The sequence below is a fragment of the Moesziomyces antarcticus genome (genome assembly GCF_000747765.1).
Source record: "Moesziomyces antarcticus DNA, scaffold: scaffold_v10006, strain JCM 10317, whole genome shotgun sequence".
NCBI classification, from domain to species: domain Eukaryota; kingdom Fungi; phylum Basidiomycota; class Ustilaginomycetes; order Ustilaginales; family Ustilaginaceae; genus Moesziomyces; species Moesziomyces antarcticus.
Genome location: NW_014639004.1, coordinates 493,738 through 516,055, shown reverse-complemented (window position 1 = coordinate 516,055; position 22,318 = coordinate 493,738). Strand labels below are relative to the sequence as shown.

Genomic DNA, 22,318 nt, shown 5'->3' with positions numbered 1-22,318 from the left:
ACTCAATGGGGTCGGATGTAGGGCGGGGACAGCAAGTTGTCGGTCGCAAAATGACCACACGACTCACACTTTCAAGCTGCACAAAGGCGCTGTGAAGCTCTGCAGATGCCACGGCGACTTCATCCCACCCACTTGCGGGAACAAGGAATTCTTCACAGAAAAAGGCGATGCGCGGTCGGAAATCTATATGAAGGTGCTGTCTTTTTGCGAACGAGACTTTCTTCCCCGTCTTGTATTCGACCCAGTTGGGTTGGAGCAGAAGGTAGGGCGAGATGTAGTATTGAGTAGGATGGCTGCGATGGGGGTAAAAAAATAAATCGCCAGGGAAGACGACACCGAGAGACGAGCATCGGTGCGCAAGCGACTCGCTTTGACTCGAATCGCACCACGTTGTCAAGGCAGGCAGCTGCATTTATCGGAGAGCTGGGCGCAATTGAAAAAGGTGAGTCCGCAATGGGTCGGGCTTTGCATTTGCCATTCCTTGCCTCTCTAGCCTAAATCGGGTCGCGGACAAGGATTAAGGCAAAATGCAAAAGGATCGATAGGCTAGAGAGGCAAGGAATGGCAAATGCAAAGCCCGACCAATTGCCAACTCTTTTTTTTTTCAATTGCGCAAACCCCCCAAAGACACAAGGCAATGAGACCAGACGATGATTGGCATTGCGCAAATGAGATCATGAAAACCCCGCAGAGCAAAGGCGTGCAGAGATTCATTCCCACTGATCGGCGGAAGCCAGGGATTCTTCAGACAAAAAAAGTGATATGCGCAGATGAAAGTCATATTTACAGTATTAAGATCGTGGAGGAGCAGGATGTTGCTGAACTTGAACGCAATTTTGCTGCGCACCAGAACCTTGACATAGCTCAACCTTTATATCGCTGGAAAGCTTAGGATCACAGCTTTCCAAAGATGCTACACAAGCAGCTGATCAATTCAACAAAGAGATCGTAATAGCATGATGAACAAAGGGGCCTGGCATGGTATGGTGAAATTGCGATTTTGCGGGGCAGTTCTGAACGCGACTGTAGAAGTGCTGATTTTTTTTTTGGCAACCGACACTTTTTGTGTCTGCCTTGTCGTTGGGATCCAATCCGAATGGGGCTGGTAAGGCAAGGTGCAGTACGCAGGATACTCTTCAAGCTATCTTGGGATGCAATGGGGACAAGAAAGCGAGGGGAGACATCACGAGACAAGAAATACAACGAGAGCAACGAGATCATCCAGACAAGTGCGTTTTTCGGTTTCAGCTCAAAGCGAAGGTGTGTCCAACTCAATCCCAGTCAATCTCGGAAGCCAGGCGATTCTTCAGACGAAGAGAGCGATGCGCAGTTGAAAGTTATATTAGGGTGCTGTCTTTTGCGACTTGCACCTTTTGTTGCCACGCCATCCATGCATCTGACCCGAATGGGGCAGAGCGGAAGGCAGGGCGAAAATGTAGTATACAGTAGGATGCTCTAAAGGCGATCTAGGGATGCGATTGGGGGACCGGAGGAAAAAAATTGCGACGAGACGGCGAAAAAGAGACGAGACGGACGAGTGCGAGCAGGGTCGCATCTAGTGTGGAAGGGAGTGACTATGGTGCGGAAGCGGCCCGGGTCGATTTGTCGAGACGGGCACAGCGAGTTGCGCGTAAAAGGTTCCTGCTGGCGTGAAGGGAGTAAGCGAGCGAGGAGCTTACGACCACCAGGTGATGGGGACGACACCGGCGTCGAGACCCGAAAGCTGCTGGAAGGCACCGACCGAAAGGTCAAGCGAGCCCGACGAGCAGGTGGGGCAGGTGTCGGCGACCGTCGCCTCGATCGTCTTTCCGTTCCCTTGGATCCACACCTTCTGGCCGCACATGGCGCTGCTCATCTGTGCGCTGTTGACGGCCACGATGGGCGTAGAGTCCGAGTTGTAGTTCCCGCACGATCCGGGGTTGCCATTCTGGTAGAAGTAGGTCGCCTGGCCGGAGCCGCCAGCACGCTTAACGGGGCTAGCGACCGCAGCGGTAGCGAGGGCGAGGGCGGAAATGGCAATGGTGGAGAACTGCATTTTGAGTTTTCGGGAATTGGAAATCTCGAAAGAGAGTTAGAGTTGTGTTTGTGTACGTGGGTTTGGGTGGAATGAAGTCGATGCGGAAACGAGGATGGAAGACCAGATTGGGACCGGTCCTTTATACGGTTCGAGGACGTCCAGCACTCGCTATGGTCTACACAGCGAACACAGGAAGAAGCTGCAGCGAAGCTGCCGTGTTCGACGCTACAGAATGCGAGCGCACCAGCCAGTTCCTGCGCTGTAGGAACAAGGGGGTGCGTGCGCAGGACCAAAAAAAGTTTTGCAGCGCCGAACCGCAGCTGTCACCGGTGTTCGAGTGTGCGATGCTGGGCCCGAGAACAACACTTTGGCAGCGCACGAGCAGTCGCGCCTGCTTTCACAGCGCATTCATGAGCCAGTGCTCGATGAGGCAGGTCCGAGCCACTGGGCGGAGGAGGCTCGGTGTGCGGCAGCTGTCCGGAACATTTGCGCTGTGTGACACCAGTTCTGGCAGCTAGCCGGGCTCTGATCGTCGCCAAGCTGCACAGCTGACAACGGTGGCACTTCGGGTGTCCAACGAGGGGACTGGTGGGGGGCCCTCAACTTTGTCGGTGCAACGGTGCAAGCGGTTCCTGTGCACTTGGTCCGATCGCGTGGCTCGTCGGCTTGCGCACTCGGTGCGGCGGGAGCTTTGTGCGACCTCGTGAGGATCGACAGGCTTCGGTGGCTTGTGCAACAGTAGCATCACGCTCGGCAGCCGGGATTCGTCGCTACGGCAAGCAGCCACCCCCTGAAAATCAAGAGGCGGTCGAGCCGGAAGCACATTGCGCCTCATTGCGCCGATGGCGGCCAGAAAAAGAAACAACCCGCGGGCAGCATTCAGCATCCAGCGAAGCCTTCAGCGTGGGCGGCAGCGCGGGCAGGTTTCAGGTCGGTGGTTTGGGGCCTGGCGTTTCTTGACGAGCACCCTCGAAATCGTCGCCCTGTGAGAGAGCCAATTTCAGCTGCATTTTTTTCCCAACCGTCCGGGGCACAGGAAATTTCGAAAAAAAAAAAAAAAAAAGAAAAAAAAAAAGTTGAACCCGAAGCGGCGTGAGCTCATGAATTGCAAATGGAGCTTTCATGTCGCCGGACGGGCTACGGAATGTTGCGCCATTGTGCGTGATTGCCGCCCCCGAAAATCGAGGGCGCTGGTTGGCAGCCCGAGCCGTTCCGGCGCACAACGGTGTGTGTGGTCATGCTGTCACACGACGGCCGGTGCAGCAGTTGACCGGATGCGCATGGATGCGCATGCAGCCGCACCGGTGTCCGCTCGTGCAGGATGACAGGCGCCAATTCGAGCTCAGATTGGCAAGTTTGCCGCCGCCGCCGCTGCCGCCCCCGCCTGAACCGTCTGCGGGGGTGTATGCGCCTACGTCCCCCCCGTTCGTCCATTGGTTGCCCCCGCTGCATCGCTCGACACTGGTGTGCAAGTGAGCGCACAGGCAGGCGCTCACTTGCACCATTTGAAAAGTTTGGCGGAAGGCGCTAGGATTGGCAAGGCGTGTTGCAGCAGGTGGACCCCAAGCGTCAGACATCCAGAGAGCGACGCTGCGGGGCGATGTGATACTGCGTCCGTGACCGTCTTCGCGCAGCTTGCCGCGCCTCGCCAGGCCGACAGCGTTCGTCATGGTGCACTGACCAACAGACCTCGGTTTCGTTCGATCCCAAAGCGCACCCGCGGCCCAAGTCATTTCTTCCAAGCCGAGTATGGAACGCTGCCATGTGTGTATGGTGGCGCGATGGCGGTACAACATCAGAGCCGCTGAGCAGGGATGCCATTCCAGCGTGGGTCGATCGGTCTCGGAAGATCCTGGTGCATCTGAAACAGTGTGGTGCTCGCGCACGAACACGAAAATCAGCCGTAAGCTTTGCTTCCAAGCAACCCTAGCCCACGCTGTCTCACCTCGCCCGCCCCTTCTTGGTCGCACATGCCGGTACCCTTCCTGTAACGCCGTAAGCTGGCCAAGGCGTGGGTGCGAGACGGTGGAGAAGGGACGGGGGCACCCCAATTCGACTCGATTACCGGCAGCGCATGGCGATGTTGGCGAGCCTCGTGTTGGCTGGCAGCCACCAACGTGGCCCCGGTCAACGCCCAACTGTAGCCGCTTCGTGTTGCTTGCCTCCACAACCCCAGTTTCCTGCCCGTTTTTTTGGTCTCCTTCGCTCGGCTTCTGCGGTTGAAACGCGTAGGAAACCGAGCCAAAAATCACCGAAGTGCGCCTTTGCAGCCTGGCGAGCAGGATGACAGCTAAATGCCGAGGCAGCGCCGCGAGTGGTCCTTCGCAAGGCGCCGCTGTATGCGTGAATGCGGATTCGTCCGCTCCGCCTCTGTGAGCCTTGACCCCGGAATGCAGCCTTGACCGCTGCAATCTTGTGATCTTATCGAGCTCGTACCCCCATTCCGCACATGGCGAATGAATGTATGCTTCGATGAGCATGGATGCGTTGCCTCGCCATCGACAGAGCGTGTGACTCGGCATGCCACCCATCGCACCTCCACTGGTGCATAATTGGGGTTGAGGTTGCCATCCAACCGGTCACGTTGGAGAAGCATGCTGTCGTGTGATGGCGAGGTCGGCCTTCGGTCACCATGGCATAGCAGTGTCAGGCGTGAGAAGGAGGGATCGGCACGATCGAGATGAAAAGTCGCCGAGACGAGGCCAGCACGATGATCGGAAGATGAGGTGGGCCAAACATCCAAATCAGCGATGCGATCATGGCCGTGTTTCATCGGGTCATGAGATCTGGAGATGCTCAACTCGAAGCATGTCTGCACATCACCGAGTGGGCCCGATCGGGAGATCCGATATCAGCGTCGACCTGGCTGCGGTCCTCCTCACCTTGCCTAACCAGCATGCTGCCTCATATACACCGCCCTATCGATCTTGCTTCAGGCGCATGTGGCGTGAACGATCCTTTCCTTGACTCAATCTCGGTTCCTAGCAGGGGCTTGACGGCAAGGAAGGGGCTTCGGAACATCCGAGCATCGGGTCACCATGCAACGCCGAGCCTAAACTGCACAATCACATTGCGATTTCCTTCCGATAACTTAGAGCTTCCAAAGTGGGGCTCTGCATCGCAGTGCATCACTGACAGCGACAATGCATGTGATCTCGGATCAGTCAGAGTCCGGTCTTTCAGGGCGTAACCAAGTCACTGCGAGGTCCGGATAGGTAGGAGCTTTTTGCAGCCTCGATTTTGCGGCTGAATTTCAGTACTCTCAGTACTCGAGAATATTCGCAGTCCAGCTGGAGGTTCGGAAACACCGACGTGGCCGAAAAGCAGCCTTCCAAGATGCTACCAAGGGTTGACCAACTCGACCAGACGACGATGATTGGCTCTACACTCGCATGATCGAACTACGCCCCCGCACCGAGTTCTGTCACTAGCGGCGATCGATGGGCAACGGTTTCAAGGACGCCAAAAAAGTCGGAGTTGCGCTTCGAGAAACGACGACCGCTAGTCATGGCTAAGCGAGGCAAGCGGATCGACGACGGCTGCCACCTCAAGATTGCAATCCAAGGCAGCGAAGCCCATGTGAACAGAGCGAGCGGCGTTAACGAGGCAGAGGGACCGATCCATATCTCAAACTGCTCGCCGCGAAGAACGCTGGCCGGGGGAAGGCAGTGTTGAAATCGCAACCACTCAGCTGGACAACCGCGCGAATCGGGCGTGCAGCAATCCGTCATCATCCTGCATGAGGATGCGAACATCTGATCGACAGCAGCTTTGCTAGGCGAACCGTACCGCCGTGCCGCAAAATTTGGAATTTCAACCGCTCACCGATCTTACACATCAGCGGAAGCCAGCTTCGTTGACCATAAGCTTTACTGTAAGCTCGCCATCGGGATGGACAGGCAGCGGCACATGGATGCAGGACCCCGAGGCTTGGCGGTGGGCCGGACTGAATGGGATCGGCTGGTGACTGCCAAGTCGGGTTGGCGGGGCCAAGAAGAAGCAGGAGCGCGTGCCTTGGCAGTTGTTGCGCTTGCTGGCGCTGGCAGAGCAAGGCGAGAAAAAACAACAACAACACAACACCAGCAGCAGGGCCCGAAAAAAAAAAGGGCGGACGAGCCCCTAGAAGATTAGAAGAGGCCCCTCTCTCGCTGGGGGCTGGCCACGCTGCAAATTTGCCAAATTTCCGATTTGGATTTCGAAAAATCGCCGCCCACAGCGTGCTGCTGCTCTGCCCTTCTGTTGGCAGCCAAGTGAGAGAGCACGCGCGCGTCGCCTCGGAGTTGCCGTAGAGGCAGCAGCGGCCGCTCGAACAGCTGGAAGGGCAGCCGGTGAAGCTCGTCGCTCGCTCGCTCGCTCAACTCAGGGTCTTTTTTGGCTGCGTTTCAGTCTCCAACAATCGATCCCAGCAACACGCGCTGGGCAGTGGGAGAACAGGGCGAATGCCAGCTCGACTGCCTCGCCGCTCGCTCACCAGCCAGCGCAATCGCGCCATGCACCTCAAGCACCTCAAGCACCTCGAGCCGCATGTCGACGCCCGTAGACGTCTCTCTCGGTTTCAGTTGTTCTCGCCTTCTCCACTCTTCTTCCTCCTCTCACACCCACGCCATCCTCGTCGCCCGCTCTCATCGTCGCCACCATCCTGGTCATCGCTATCTCGCACGCTATCTCCTTCGTAAAGCACTCGAGCTTCCTCCTCAACTCATCGGCACTGTAGCCTGCTCGACGCAGACTCGTCGATTCGGGCAGCACCATGGCCGCCCCGGCCTCATCGGCGTACGCCTTTCACCATCGCTTCGACGCCGTCCCGGCCAAGGACGCTTCTGTTGCCGCCAGCGCCACCCCGAACGGTGCCGACGTCCCATCGGCGGCTCGCTCCAGCGCCGACAACTACTCCTATCCTGACCTCGATGCAGGCCAGTTCTACTCTTCCTCGGCAGCCCACTCTTCCACCGCCGCGCCCGCTCCCAACGTCCTCCCCGACTTTCCAGAGTTCAAAGGCTTCGACTCCAAGTCGGATCTTTTCCAGACCAACAATTTCTTCCAGCAGTACTCGGCCCAGCCCACTGCCAATGCCGCACTCGTAGAGCCAAAGTCGGCGCAGATCGAGGAAAGCTCCTCCTCCGACCAGCTTCACGCACAGCCCGCCGTCGAGCCCAGCAGCCAGCCTGAAACAGCCCCTCGCACCTCCCGCGACGCTGCACCCCATCCCGCTGCGCCTCAACCGCCGCTCGACCAGGACGAACCTTCCTACCAGCCCCAACTCGAGCGTCACTTCTCCTCGGCAAGCTCTTACGTACAGCACCCCTCGTTGCACGCCGACGGACCCGCTTCTTCTCCACAAGCACCGCCCGTGGTCCAGCGCAGCCCTCTCCCAAAACCGCCTTCGATGCCTGCCTCGCCCCCCGTCCACCACACCACCAACTCTCTTTCGCACGACTCTCAACCTCAAAGTCCCCCCAAACCAGCGCATCCATCCCAACCTGCCTCCGCTTTCACATTCCCTCCGCAGCCTCCAGCATCCGCCCAAGCGCCGCAACAGCCCGCACGTACGCAAGATCCCAACACTCTGCCAGTTAACGGCCTCCGTCTCAACGATGACCAGTCTGCGCATCAGCCCGCCGCATCAAATCGCGACGACAATTTCTTTGGCATGCAGCGTCCCGCGGCTGCCCTCAGCCCCACAGGTCAGCCCTTGGCCGGGCCTCCCCCCATGCTCGCCGACGACGACGGTTTCTACCAAGATCAGCAGCATCTCAACCAAGCCAATGCCTCCAGCCAGCCTGCCCCGCGCATCCACGACCCCACCAACCAGCCACCTCGTCCTTCCTCCTTCTTTGGCGTCGAGGGCGACTCGGCCTCCAGCTTGCCCTCCAGCGCCATTGTCGCCCCCTCTCCCGTAGGCGAGGCCAGCTTGCCAGGAACGCGCGGCTCCTCCTTGCATCGCAGCGAAGCTTCCATCCCACGCGGCATCTCCACCGCTGCCGGAGGCACGGGCAACGCACCCATGCCCACATCTGGAGGCTTCGGCGGCCTCGGCCCCGCAGGCGCCAACCGCCCCGCCAGCATCGCGCCCTCCGTCGCAAGTGGCCCACTCCTCGATCACAGCCACCTGCGCGTCGGCCGAAAAGCTTCGTTGCTCAGCCACGGTAAGACGCTCGAGCTCTACCGCCAGAACGCAAAGAAGACCAACGACCCCAACCTCATCTACGAGCTCGCCGTCTTCATGATCGATGCTGCCAAGACCATGGGCACCGACGACGATGCCAACGGCCCCGTCGCTGCCGTCAACGGTCCCAACAAGCTCGACACCGAGAAGGCCGAGCTCATTAAGGAGGCCACCGGCCTGCTCAAGAAGATCGCCGACCGCGGACACCCTGACGCGCAGTACTTCCTCGCCGACTGCTACGCCAACGGCATCGGCACCCGCACGGGCAAGCAGGACTTTGGTCAGGCCTACACCTACTTTGTCCTCGCCGCCAAGCACGGCCACCCCGACGCCGCCTACCGTGCCGGCACCTGCTACGAGAAGGGCTGGGGATGCCGCAAGGACGCTGGCAAGGCGCTTCAGTTCTACCGCAAATCGGCCGCGCAGAGCCACCCGGGTGCCATGTACCGACTCGCCACCGCCGAGCTCAACGGCGAGCTCGGCCTCAAGAAGAACGCAAAGGAAGGCGTCAAGTGGCTCAAGCGTTCCGCCGAGGCCGCCACGCCCGAGTTCCCGCACGCGCTGCACGAGCTCGCGCTGCTGCACGAGCGCGGAATCGACAATGTGCTCTTTGTCGATCCCGAGTACAGCTGCGAGCTCCTGGCCCAGGCGGGCGAGATGGGCTATGCACCGAGCGCCTACAAGCTCGGCGTCAACTACGAGTACGGCCGCATGGGCTGCCCGCAGGACGGCGGCCTCAGCATCCACATGTACAACATCGCGGCGCAGCAGAACCACAAGGAGGCGTGCTTTGCACTCACCGCCTGGTACCTCGTGGGCGCGCCCGGCATCCTGCCTCAGTCCGACACCGAAGCCTACCTGTGGGCCAAGAAGGCCGCCGAGCAAGGCCTCGCCAAGGCCGAGTACGCCGTGGGCTACTTTACCGAGATGGGCATCGGCACCACCAAGGATCTTGGTGAGGCGAGGGCGTGGTACAAGCGAGCCGCCGACCACGGCGACAAGCGAGCCAACCAGCGCATCGCCGCGCTCCAGGGACGCGGCGGCCCCACGGGCGGCCCCACAGGCATGGCGGGCGTGGGCTCGCAGAAGCGACAAGGCCAGCAGCAGCAGCGGCTGGAGATGAGGCAGGAGCAGCTCGAAAGCATGAACGAGTTTGGCCGACGCGCCCAGCCCACCTCGGCGCCCTTCCCGGCGAGCGTGACGCAGAGCTCAATGACGCCAAGCACGCAGATGAACTATCCGTCGCCCATCGCCATGCGAGAGGCGCAGACGGCGCAGCGCGAACAGCAGTACATGGCCAACGTGGCGGCGCAGGAGCGCGCCCAAGCGCGTGCCATGCTGCAGCACTCGCCCTCGCCAAACGAGCTCGGCTCGCCTGTCTCTGGCTCGCCCAACATGGGTCTGCCGCGTCCCCCGCCCATGCCGTACAGCCAACACGGTCCACCGCAGCCCATGCGCCAGGGGTCCAACTCGTCGCAGCCCCCTGCGCCGTTTTCGCAGCCGCAGGCGTACCCGTCGTATCCGATGAGCGCGAGCACCGCTCCGCCGCCTCCGCCACCGGGCTCGTCGATGGGCGGCAGCGCTGTGTTCCCGCCAGGTGGAGCGCCGCACTACCAGGCTCGACCGGGCATGGGCATGGGCCCGGGCCCGGGCTACGGCGGACCGGGAGGACCCGGTGGACCCGGTGGACCCGGTGGACCACCTGGACCCGGCTTCGCTGGCGCTCCTGTGGGACCCAGTGCGCCGGCCAAGGCGGATCTGGGCAATGACGACGAGGGCAAGAAGAAGAAGAAAGGCTGGTTCGGCCGATCGTGATGCGCACATTCTCACTTTTTTAATGAACAATCGAGTCTTGAATTCGCTGTGCTTGGTGTGGCGAGGGAATGCAGAGTGGGTGCTGCTGCTGAAGGGGACACTGAAGCGGTGATCACCAGGGTGGGATGGGTGTCTGCACATGCATGCAATGTCCAAGTGGCAGAACGGTGCAGCCGGGGTGAGAGGACAAAGTCAGCTTTCGTCTGCAATGGTCCAGCCTGGGTCGAGCCAGAGCAGCGAGCATTCACGATTGCGTGTGACAAACTGCTCGAGCGCTTTCACACTCTGCACTGCGTGCTGCCACGAGAGCGTCCAAACCAACCTACACCCCCAGCTGATCAGCACTTGATCCCTATTCTCCTTTGGCAATGGCATCGTTGCTGTAACACCTCGTCCTTTTATTTTGGCAAAGCTTTGTACGCCTGATCAACTTCATCGCCGGTTGGATGGGTGGATCCACTTCAAGACCGCTTCTCATCGCAACTAGCCATGGTCAATTCAAAGCAATCGCCGGTGCTCAGAAGAGCGGCATCAGAAAAGCAGTCTGATCCTACCCTGCCATTGTTTTTGCCATCCTTGCTTCATTGAGCCAACACAGGCAATCGGAACAAATGTCAACACACGTCACAACCCAGCTTGCATGCACTCTACCCACCACTGCTGCCACAGAAGCGTCACAAACAGCCGCAACCCCTTCATCGCCTTGAGAGTGCCAATTTTGCGGTGGGTTCCATGCAATCGCACCAACAAGCGTCAGCTCACGTCGCAGATAGACCGGGCACCAGCACTCGCTGCACTACTGCTGGGGGAGCATCACCAACAGCTCAGAGCGCCACCACTCGGTACATCAATCTACTCCATGCATGCTGGGGAGCGTCACAGGTGTCACCACTCGCTGCAACGAGTACTGCTGCCCGGGCATGAATGCCAGAGAGCGTAACAAACACCTCGCTCGCTCGCTCCCTCTCCTTCGTGCACTGCTGCCAGGCAGCGAACCAAAAGCCTCGGGCACCGTCACTCGAAAAACCGCCGTCAGAGAAGCACCACCGCCGGCTTGCGCGGACCAAGTGCCCTGCGCAATGCTTGAGAACGACTCGAGAGATCCAAATGTGAGCCAAGTGTAACAATCCACAATGGCTCTCCAGCCAGCAATGTCGCGTGACACCCTCGACCACAGCTTGACTTGCTCCTCATCACTGCTTCGGACTCTCGTCCTGCATCCCCAATCAGTTCGAAAGCCGATTTCAGTCAAACCTGCGTTACGCCCCGGCGAGCGAACCACGACGCAACCCGACCCACGCTGTCCAAGCCAACTACCCGCCCTCGAGACTCCAGGGCGCGATATTGAGCTTTTGCGAAATGTTGATGTTTGATGCTGTATTTCGTCGTCGACGTCACTGCGCGACGATTGCTAGGTGTGCTAGTCTGTGTCGACTGCCGTGCTGGTCCTAGCCAATTTTGCTCTCGAGAGCTGCATTCGAAACCTGCTTGCGTGGCAGCCAGGGAAATCGACTTGACGGTCACTCGTTGTGCGATTCGGGAACTCCATTCGATTCCGCGCTCGCGAGCTGTGTTGTATGATCAGCGCGGCAAGCAAATGCATGCGCAGCGCATTGAAGGCCGTTTCGATGTGCAGTCGTATGCTGGTACCAGCACTTGCCAGCTGCACCTGACTCCAGGGCTCGGTTTTGAAGCTCGCTGTACGTATTGATAGGATGCTTGTCTGCTTGGGCGATGCTAACGGAGCCTCTTCCGGCTCACGAGCTGCATCGCGATCCTGAACCATACCGGCTGTGATGTTGATCATGGGCGGCTACGCATGCCGTGTCTCTGGAATCGGCTCGGCCATGAGCGTGGCCAAGTCGATTGCCTTGTCCTTCTCGACATCCACGAGACCCACCAGACAGATCGCATCGCCACGCAGGATGTACAGCCCGAGCGGCACTTCTTCGACGCCCTCGTCTGGGCTAAAGATGCGCTCGACCGAGGCGGCAAGGATGATGCTGCCGACAGCATCGCTGCCGCGCAGAGTGCCTACGATGACGCGCCCATCCTGCGTGATGACCAGCACGCGCTGGTCGACGTACTGCTGCAGCGCCGACATGGTCGCCCGAACCCCACGCCTCGGTCGAACGCAGAGCTTAGCACGTTCAAACCCCGAGCGAGAAGAAGGGGTCTGTGCTGTGATCAAGCCTTGTCCCGTATTCCAAGTGCAGATGACGGCGGGCGGTGTGGGTGGGGCAGAAGGAAGGGAAGCCAAAGTGGAGAGCGACATTTCTCGAGTGTAGTCACGTGGAGAGTCGAGTTGGACCCCGGAAGTCGGATTTCTGCGCGGTGGAGGGATCGGGGTGGACCAGGCAAATCGGCAAGGCAATCGCCATCGCTCCGGCAGAGTCGGGAAGGAAGATGACGATCTCGGAATGTCGAGCGGGCCCAGCATCGCGCACTGGGCACGGCTCGCTTCTTGGTGACACGACTCCACCCTCAACAACCACAACGCCAAACAACGTCGCATTTCCAGCATGCTCGCTTCACGTAGCGTGCGTGCCGCTGCGGCGCCTGTGCGCGCTTCGATCGCAGCGCGTGCCACCACGCCATCGTCGACATTGCTCACGGCAGCCGCGCCGGCATGGTCGAGGGCAGCAGCAAGGTCAGCTGCGCTCACGCGCTCGCCGCTCGCCGCTCCCGTTGGCGCACGCACGCTCTTCACACGCACGCCACCCACGCCCTTGGCACGCACCAAGCAGCTTGTGTACCTCGTCTTGGCTCTCGCCGCCGGCACGCTCGGCGTGGCGTACTATGCCGACTCGCGCTCGGCCATCCACCGCTGGGTGGCCATCCCGGCGCTCAAGGCGTTTGCCGATCCGGAGAGCGCACAGAAGCTCGCGATCAAGATGCTCGAGACCGGACTCGCACCGCGCGACATGGTCGACGACGATGCGGTGCTCGAGACGGAGCTGTTCGGCCGCACGCTCTCCAACCCCATCGGCCTCGCAGCGGGCTTTGACAAGCAGGCCGAGGCGATCGACGGCCTGCTCGACCTCGGCTTTGGCTTCATCGAGATCGGCAGCGTCACGCCCGAGCCGCAGCCGGGCAATCCGCAGCCGCGCTACTTCCGCCTCACCGAGGATAACGCCTGCATCAACCGCTTCGGCTTCAACTCGGAGGGCCACAACGTCATCCTCAGCCGCCTGCGCGACCGCATCCGTCGATGGCTGCTCCACTCGTCCAGCATCGCGAGCCTGCAGGACGCTCTGGTCGCCTCGCCCGACTCGGCTTCGGCCGACGCCAGGCAGCTCGTCGCCACGCACCCAAAGAGCACCTCGGCCTTTGTCGATGCCACCGAGCTGCCTCGCAGTCTGCGCCCCGCCAAGATGCTCGGCATCAACCTGGGCAAGAACAAGACGAGCAAGGAGGAGAGCGTCGACGACTATGTCAAGGGCGTCGAGCGTCTGGGTCCGTACGCCGACATGATCATCGTGAACGTGAGCAGCCCCAACACGCCTGGGCTGCGAAGGCTGCAGCGCCGCGGTGTGCTCGAGGATCTGCTGACGCAGGTGGTCAAGGCGCGCGACGGCATGGTCGAGTCGCACCTGCGCTTCTCGGACAAAAAGGTGCAGGTGCCGCTGCTCGTCAAGATCGCACCGGATCTGAGTGAGGAGGAGCTGCACGATGTTGCGGATGCGGCGCTCAAGAGCGGTATCGACGGACTGGTGATCAGCAACACGACCATCTCGCGTCCGGCGTCGCTGCGCTCGTCGGAGCACGTTCGCGAGACGGGCGGCCTGTCGGGTCCACCCGTGAAGCCGTTGGCGCTGCGTGCGCTCACGACGGTGCACGAGCGGCTTGAGGGCAAGCTGCCCATCATCGGATGCGGCGGTATCGCCACTGCGCAGGACGCGCTGGACTTTGCCAAGGCGGGTGCGAGCGCCGTGGAGCTCTACACGTCGTTTGGCTACCAGGGCGTGGGGCTGCCGCGACGTCTCAAGGATGAGCTGGTCTCGCTGCTCAAGGCGGAGGGTACGACGTGGAAGCAGGCTGTAGGCAGTGGACTTGATCTGTCCAAGGTGGAGATCGCCGTGCCCAACGCCGAGCGCCCCACGGGCCTGCATCCCGGCAGCGATGCGGCGTTCGAAAAGAGCGTGGCGAGCGTCAAGCTCGAGCTCGACGGTCTGCGCGAGAAGCTCGGCCTGAACCAGACGCTGAGCAAGCAGGCGCTGCACAGCTTCCTCCCCTCGCGAGAGAAGGACGCGAGCTACTACGACCTGCTCGACAAGGCGCACGCTGCTCTCGGCCTCGACCTCGCCGCTGGCGAGCAGACGGTGCACAAGGTGCCCGAATCGCAGCCCACCGCCGCCGACGCCAAACCCACCCAGGGCGAAAAGCAGCTGCACAACGCCCAGCAGCTCCTCCAGGACCCCGCCGTGCCCAACATCAAGCTGCAGCTCAACGAGAAGACCAAAAAGGTGGCGGGCGACTCGACCACGGCCAAGGTGCTCGAGGCCAAGGAAAACGCCGCCCAGCGCAACTTTGCCAAGATCGACAAGGTGCGCGTGGTCTAAGTGTGCATTGCTTGCTGTTCGTAGAAATGCATCTGTCTCGTTGCTTGAAGCCGTGCTTGAAGCGGTGCTTGAAGCTGAAGGCTTGAGTAAGAGAGAGAATTGGCGCTGTGGAGTGCAGAGAGAGCCGCCGCCGCCGCGCACAGACGGAAAATCGACCAAAAAAGACGAGAAAAAGGCGCGGATTTGAAAATGGAAATTGGATATTATTTGCGAGAGCGGAAGGGCGGAGCAGTCAATCCGTTCTGCTTGGACCACCTCTCACACACACACTCTCTCTCAGTGTGCCCGGACCCTGCTGAGCTCGCATCTCCACTCTTCACCCTCGTCCTCACCAACCTCATCCTCATCTCACCACGCCCGTCACTCGGACTCGCAGGTGTAGCCCCTTATCGCGGTATCGACATCGCGGCTCGGACTATGACCTGCGTCTAAAGGCGGCTCTTGTGCCCTCTTGATCCTTGCATTGCTCGTCCGCCCACCATGTCGGTGCTCGGCGCACACCAGAGCGATGCGCTCAATCGCATCTTCGCCGGCCTCAAGAGCAGAGACGAGGCCTCGCGTCAGGCGGCCGGCGAGGAGCTCAAGTCGCACGTCGCCTTCGTCGTCTCCGAGCTCAAGGGCGACTCGCTCTCCACGTTCAACAACGACCTCCACCGCAGGATCTTCGAGCTCACCCACTCCCAGCATGTGCACGAGAAACTCGGCGGCATCGTCGCCATCGAGGACCTCATCGAGCAGGAGAGCGAGGACAATAGCGCTCGTCTCTACCGCTTCTACCAGTACCTCAAACCCAACCTCCCCTGCAACGATGCCTCGGTCATGATCGCCGCCTCGCGCGCCCTCGGCAAAGTCGCTCACCACGGCGGCCAGTCTCTCGGCGAACAGTTCATCGAGTTTGAGGTGCTCCGTGCTCTCGACTTCCTCCAGGCAGGCGATCGCAACGAGTCCGGCCGATACGCCGCCGTGCTCATCATCCGCGAGATGGCAAAAAAGGTGCCGCAGCAGTTCCATCCATACGTGCCGCGCGTGCTCGATCGCATCTGGGTCGCCTTGCGCGACGTGCGCGTCATCGTCCGCGAGGGCGCCGCAGAGGCCATGGGCGCCTGCCTCGGCATCATCGCCGCGCGCGAAAAGCAGATGGGCAGCCACTTCTTCGAGTCCATCTACGAAGAGGCCGAAAAGGGCCTCAAGATGAGCGCCGCAGAGGCCATCCACGGCAGTCTGCTCGCCGTACAGCAGCTCCTCCAGCACTCCAAGACCTTCATGCGCAACCGCTTCCAGCGCGCATGCCAGCTCGTCTTCCGCCTCCACAAGCACAGGGATCCGCTCATCCGACGCACCATCACCAACCTCGTCCCCGTCCTCGCGCGCTACGACCCGCACTACTTTGCAGAGGAGCACCTCGGCGCCGTCATGAACATCCTCACAGAACAGCTCCGCAAGGAGAAGGACCGCTCGCCAAAAGAGTCCGCACAGACCTTCGAGACCATCGGCTTCGTCGCCGCTGCCATGGGCCCGCGCATGAAGCCCTTCATCGAACCAGTCCTCGCCTGCGTCAAAGAGGGCCTCCAGAGCCGCGCAAAGAAGAACGCAACCCCAGAGGGGCCCATCTTCCTCTGCGTCGGCAACCTCGCCACCGCCGTCGGCCCCCATCTCACCAGGTACATGCACGACCTCCTCGACCTCATGTTCTCCTGCGGTCTCAGCATCCCGCTCGTCACCGCACTCGACGGCATCGTCAAGGCCATCCCCCCGCTCATGAAGGTCGTCCAGGACCGCCTGCTCGACATGCTCTCCATGACGCTCATCGGTCAGCCCTACCGTCCGCTTGGCGCGCCCGCAAATCTGCGTCCCTCGGCCAACGCAAGCCGCGATGTGGTCGCTACTCACACCGTCGAGTCCAAGGGTGTCGAGACCATCACCGTTGCCCTGCAGACGCTCGGCAGATTCGACTTCCAGGGTCACATCCTCAACGAATTCGTCCGCAACTGTACATTACCCTACCTCGAGGACGACCATGCCGCCGTTCGTCAGGCTGCAGCAGAGACGTGCGCCGACCTCTTTGTCAACGATCCCATCTGCCGCCAGACCAGCATGCACGCCATCGAGGTCGTCAACGACGTGCTCGACAAGCTCATGACCGTCGGCATCGCCGACCCGGATCCCGAGCTCAGATGGACCGTCCTCAGCAAGTTTGGCGCACAGGAGCAGTTCGACCGCCACCTTGCACAGTCCGAGTACGTACGTTCGCTCTTCATCGCGCTCAACGACGAAAAGTTCAACGTGCGCGAGGTGGCCATCGTCATCATCGGCCGTCTCGCCAAGCACAATCCGGCCTACGTCATGCCCTCGCTCCGCAAGGCGCTCATCCAGCTCCTCACCGAGCTCGAATACTCTACCGTCAGCAGGCACAAGGAGGAAGCCGCAAAGCTGCTCACCGAGGTCGTCCGTGCTTCGCAGCGCCTCGTCAAGTCGTATGCGCTGCCCATGCTCGAAGTGCTGCTGCCAAAGGCCAACGATCCCAGCGTCGGCGTCGCAGCACGCGTCATGGAGTGTCTCGGCGAGCTCGCCAAGGTCGGCGGCGAAGACCTGGCGCCCTTCGCCGACCAGCTCATGCGCCTTGCCATCGACCAGCTTTCCAGCACAGCGCCCGGCTCGTCCACAGTCAAGCGAGACGCCGCGCTCAAGATGCTCGGCCTCGTCGCCTCCAACACGGGTCACGTGGTCAACGTCTACCTCACCTACAAGGGCCTGCTCCACCTCCTCGTCAAGATCCTCAAGACCGAGCAGTCCAAGCCCGCCCGCCGCGAGACCATCCGAAACATGGGCTTCCTCGGTGCCCCTGACCCCTACAGGTTCAAGCTGCTAGAGAAGAACGGCGACGAGGGCCAGGACGACACGTCCAAGGGCAGCGGCACCGATCTCTTCGAGCTCGCCTTGGCCATCGGCACCTCGACTGACGACTACTACCAGAACATCGCCATCGACGCGCTTATCACCATCCTCAAGGATCCGTCGCTCTCCACGCACCACCACGCCGTCATCGAGGCCATCATGTACATGTTCAAGACACAGGGTCTCAAGTGCGTCACCTTCCTGCCGCAGATCATCCCGGCCTTCCTCAACGTCATCCGCACCTGCGTCACGGGTCTGTCCGAATTCTACTTCCAGCAGCTCGCCATCCTCATCTCGATCATCAAGCAGCACGTGCGCAGCTACCTCGAGCCCATCTTTGAGCTGGTCCAGGAGAACTGGAATCCCAACTCGAGCATCCAGCTCACCATCGTCTCGCTCGTCGAGGCGGTCGCCAAGGCACTCGAGGGCGAGTTCAAGTCGTACCTGCCAATTCTATTGCCCAACATGCTTCAGACGCTCGACGGCGAGATCACGAGCAAGCGCCAGCCCACCCTGCTCCGCATCCTCCAGGCGTTCTACGTGTTTGGCTCCAACATCGAAGAATACCTGCATCTGGTGCTGCCGGTCATCGTCAAGATGTTCGAGCGTCCCGATGCTTCCCAGACGCTGCGACGCGCTGCCATCCTCACCGTGGGCAATCTGTCGCGCAAGGTGAGCTTCTGCGACCATGCCTCGCGCGTGATTCATCCGCTCGTGCGCGTGCTCCCCACCGGCTCGCCCGACATCCGCAACGCCGTCATGGAGACGCTCTCGGCGCTCGTGGTGCAGCTTGGCTCGTCGTACGCCATCTTCATCCCCGTCGTCAACAAGGTGCTCGTGCAGCACCGTATCCAGCACACCACCTACGACCAGCTCGTCACCAAGCTGCTCAACGGCGAGCGTCTTCCCCAGGACCTCTCGGCGGCTGACAACGCGCTCGGCAGCAAGATCGACGACTCGCCGCAGGCCGAGGCCAACAAGATGACCGTCAACCAGCAGCATCTCAAGCAGGCATGGGACACGTCCAAGGTGTCCACCAGCGAGGACTGGCAGGAGTGGCTGCGTCGCATGGCGGTCGAGTTCATGCGCGAGTCGCCCAGCCACGCGCTGCGAGCCTGCCGCAGCTTGGCAGACGTGTATCCCGCGCTGGCCTACGGTCTGTTCAACGTCGCCTTTGTCTCGTGCTGGACCGAGCTGTACGAGCAGTACCAGAGCGACCTGGTCAAGGCGCTCGAGACCGCACTGGATGCACCCGAGGTGCCCGGCGATGTGGTGCACATGCTGCTCAACCTCGCCGAGTTCATGGAGCACGACGACAAGGCACTGCCCATCAACATCCGCGTGCTCGGTGACCGCGCCTATAAATTCCACAGCTACGCCAAGGCGCTGCACTACAAGGAGGCCGAGTTCCTCACCGACCCGTCGCCGCAGGTGGTCGAGAGCCTCATCGACATCAACACCAAGCTGCAGCAGTCGGATGCGGCGTTTGGCGCGCTGACGTATGCGAGGGAGCATCTCGACATCACCCACCACGAAGAGTGGTACGAGAAGTTGCACCGCTGGGAGGAGGCGCTTGCCGCCTACGACCGCAAGGCCATGCTCGACCCGGACGACTACACGGTTGCGTTTGGCAAGATGCGATGTCTGCACGCGCTCGGCGAGTGGGAGCATCTCTCGGACCTCGTCCAGCAGAAGTGGGGACGTGCCGACATGGACGACCGCCGCCACATGGCGCCGCTGGCCGCCGCGGCAGCGTGGTCGTTAGGACAGTGGGACACCATGGACGACTACATCTCGGCGATGCGCTCCGACTCGTCCGAGCGCTCCTTCTACCGCGCCATCCTGCACACGCACCGCTCGCAGCGCGCGGCGGCCAACAAGCAGATTGCCAAAGCGCGCGAGTCGCTCGACTCGGAGCTCACTGCGCTCATCAGCGAGAGCTACGGACGTGCGTACGACCTCATGGTGCGCACCCAGATGCTCTCGGAGCTCGAGGAGGCGCTGGCGTACAAGCTCGACTACAAGGAGCAGCCGGACCGCCAGGCCACCATCCGCTCCACCTGGATGAAGCGTCTGCAGGGCTGCCAGCCCGAGGTGGAGGTGTGGCAGCGCATCCTCTCGGTGCGCTCCATCGTGCTCACGCCAGCCGACGACACCGAGACCTGGATCAAGTTCGCCAACCTTTGCCGCAAGTCCGGTCGCATGGTGCTTGCCGAGAAGACGCTCAATTCGCTGCTGGGCCCGGAGAGGACGAATGCGGATCCGAGGTCGCCCATCGGCCCGCGCGCGCCGCCGCCGGTGATCTATGCGCATCTCAAGTTCATGTGGGCGTCGGGCGCGAGGCTCGAGTCGCTCAGCTACCTGCAGGAGTTTACGCTCAACCTGGCCGAGGATCTGGGTGTGCACACGGTGGACGAGCATGGCAACCTGGTGACGCAGGACTGGCAGTCTTCGCCGCGGCTGGGCGAGTTTGCGCGGCTGCTGGCGCGGTGCTTCTTCAAGCAGGGCGAGTGGCAGATGGCGCTGCGCGAGAACTGGGTCACGGACGACAACAGCAACGTCATCGAGAGCTACCGGCGCGCGACCGAGCTCGACCGCAACTGGTACAAGGCGTGGCACGCGTGGGCGCTGGCGAATTTCGAGATCATCACGCACCACGAGGAGAGGAACGAGCAGATCACGCCGCAGATGATCGCGGCGAGCATTGTGCCGTCGGTGCAGGGCTTCTTCCGCTCGATCGCGCTGGCGAGCGGCAACAGTCTGCAGGACACGCTGCGTCTGCTGACGCTGTGGTTCAAGTACGGCCACCAGGAGGACGTGTCGCAGGCGGTCAGCGAGGGTTTCGCGAGCGTGATCGTGGATACGTGGCTCGAGGTGATCCCGCAGATCATTGCGCGCATTACGGCGCCGTCGCCGCGCGTGCGTCGGCTGATCCACAACCTGCTCTCGGACGTGGGACTGGCGCATCCGCAGGCGCTCGTCTATCCGCTCACCGTGGCGGCCAAGAGTCCGAGCCACATGCGCATCCAGGCGGCGATGGGCATCATGGACAACGTGCGCGAGCACTCGCCCGTGCTGGTGGAGCAGGCGCTGCTCGTGTCCAACGAGCTCATCCGCGTCGCCATCCTGTGGCACGAGATGTGGCACGAGGGCCTCGAAGAGGCGTCGCGCCTCTACTTTACCGAGCACAACATCGACGCCATGTTTGCCACGCTCGAGCCGCTGCACGATGCGCTCGAAAAGGGGCCCGAGACGCTGCGCGAGACGTCGTTCGCCCAGACCCACGGCCGCGATCTGGCCGAGGCGCGCGAGTGCGGCCGAAGATACCGCCAGTACGGCGACATTTCCGACCTCAACCAGGCATGGGATCTGTACTACCACGTCTTCAAGAAGATCGCCAAGCAGCTGCCGGCGGGCAACTCGGTGCAGCTCGATCTGCAGTATGTGTCGCCGAAGCTGCTGGCGATGCGCGATCTGGAGCTGGCGGTGCCGGGCACGTATCAGTCTGGCAAGCCGATCGTGTGCATCACGCGGTTCGAGCAGATTGTGCTGGTGATCGCGTCCAAGCAGCACCCGCGCCGACTCAAGATGAAGGGTTCCGACGGCCGTACGTACCAGTACCTGCTCAAGGGCCACGAGGATCTGCGTCAGGACGAGCGGGTGATGCAGCTGTTCGGGCTGGTCAACACGCTGCTCTCGATCGACTCGGAGAGCTACAAGCGGCGGCTGGAGATCCGCCGGTTCCCCGTCATCCCGCTGTCGCCCAACACGGGCATGCTCGGGTGGGTGGAGAATACGGATACGCTGCATGTGCTCATCAAGGAGTACCGGGAGCAGCACAAGATCCTGCTCAACATCGAGCATCGGCTCATGCTGCAGATGGCGCCGGACTACGACCACCTCACGCTCATGCAGAAGGTCGAGGTGTTCGAGTATGCGCTCGACAATACGCCGGGGCAGGATCTGTACCGCGTGCTGTGGCTCAAGTCGCGCAACTCCGAGTCGTGGCTCGAGCGTCGTCTCGCCTACACGCGCTCGCTTGCCGTCTCGTCCGTAGCGGGTTATATTCTCGGCCTGGGTGATCGACACCCGTCGAATCTGCTGCTGGACAGGTTGACGGGGCAGATTGTGCACATTGATTTCGGCGACTGTTTCGAGATCGCATGTCACCGGCCCAAGTTCCCGGAGAAGGTGCCGTTCCGCTTGACGCGCATGCTGGTGAATGCGATGGAGGTGGGCGGGATCAAGGGTACATTCAAGGTGACGGCCGAGAATACGATGCGGGTGCTGCGCGACAACAAGGAGTCGGTGCTTGCGCTGCTCGAAGCATTCGTGCACGATCCGCTGATCTCGTGGCGTTTGGTGGCGGACGATGCGGATCAGCAGCGCGCTCCAGATGCGCAGGAGAACGAAGCCGCCGCCACGGCCGAGAATGCCGCAGCGGCTGCGGCGGTGGCAGGTGCGCCTACGGGTGGCGCCAATGTCGGCGCCGGCGGTGTGGTGGCGGCCAACCAACGTCAAGACCAACCGGAGCAGGCGCAGGGTGGAGGCGCCGTGGCGGCGGGAGGTCACGATATGCGCAACCAGCGTGCGCTGGAGGTGGTGCGCCGCATCCAGAACAAGCTGAGCGGCCGCGACTTTAACCCCGCCGAAAGCCTCACTGTGGCGGCGCAGATCGAGCGGCTGGTACAGGATGCCACCTCCAAAGAGAATCTGTGCGTGGCGTTTGTTGGATGGTGCTCGTTCTGGTAATCTCCCACTGCCTTCATACGCACGACTCGTTGTTTCAATGCATGCCTTTGTTCTTCACCTTGGCGGATGCAGTGTGCACACTCTGGTCTCACAATGAGCGAAGAAAAGGAG

The 22,318-nt window shown here is 61.3% G+C and overlaps 5 protein-coding genes across 5 annotated transcripts; 3 read left to right on the top strand and 2 right to left on the bottom strand.

The window, feature by feature from the left end:
• Positions 1-1,675: 1,675 nt before the first annotated feature.
• PAN0_006c2985 (barwin-like endoglucanase) lies at positions 1,676-2,035 on the bottom strand (the record flags this gene model as incomplete). The annotated part of the gene is made up of 1 exon (XM_014801627.1): positions 1,676-2,035. The coding sequence occupies one exon, from the start codon at positions 2,033-2,035 to the stop codon at positions 1,676-1,678; it is 360 nt and encodes a 119-aa protein (XP_014657113.1).
• A 4,732-nt stretch (positions 2,036-6,767) lies between these two features.
• Positions 6,768-9,998, top strand: PAN0_006d2984 (chitin synthase activator; the record flags this gene model as incomplete). The annotated part of the gene is made up of 1 exon (XM_014801626.1): positions 6,768-9,998. One exon carries the CDS (start codon positions 6,768-6,770, stop codon positions 9,996-9,998), a length of 3,231 nt encoding a protein of 1,076 aa, XP_014657112.1.
• A 1,813-nt stretch (positions 9,999-11,811) lies between these two features.
• PAN0_006c2983 (LSM-domain-containing protein) lies at positions 11,812-12,273 on the bottom strand (the record flags this gene model as incomplete). Its single annotated transcript, XM_014801625.1, has 1 exon — positions 11,812-12,273. The coding sequence occupies one exon, from the start codon at positions 12,271-12,273 to the stop codon at positions 11,812-11,814; it is 462 nt and encodes a 153-aa protein (XP_014657111.1).
• Positions 12,274-12,520: 247 nt separating this feature from the next.
• Positions 12,521-14,560, top strand: PAN0_006d2982 (dihydroorotate oxidase; the record flags this gene model as incomplete). Its single annotated transcript, XM_014801624.1, has 1 exon — positions 12,521-14,560. One exon carries the CDS (start codon positions 12,521-12,523, stop codon positions 14,558-14,560), a length of 2,040 nt encoding a protein of 679 aa, XP_014657110.1.
• A 480-nt stretch (positions 14,561-15,040) lies between these two features.
• Positions 15,041-22,207, top strand: PAN0_006d2981 (FAT-domain-containing protein; the record flags this gene model as incomplete). Its single annotated transcript, XM_014801623.1, has 1 exon — positions 15,041-22,207. The coding sequence occupies one exon, from the start codon at positions 15,041-15,043 to the stop codon at positions 22,205-22,207; it is 7,167 nt and encodes a 2,388-aa protein (XP_014657109.1).
• Positions 22,208-22,318: the final 111 nt, after the last annotated feature.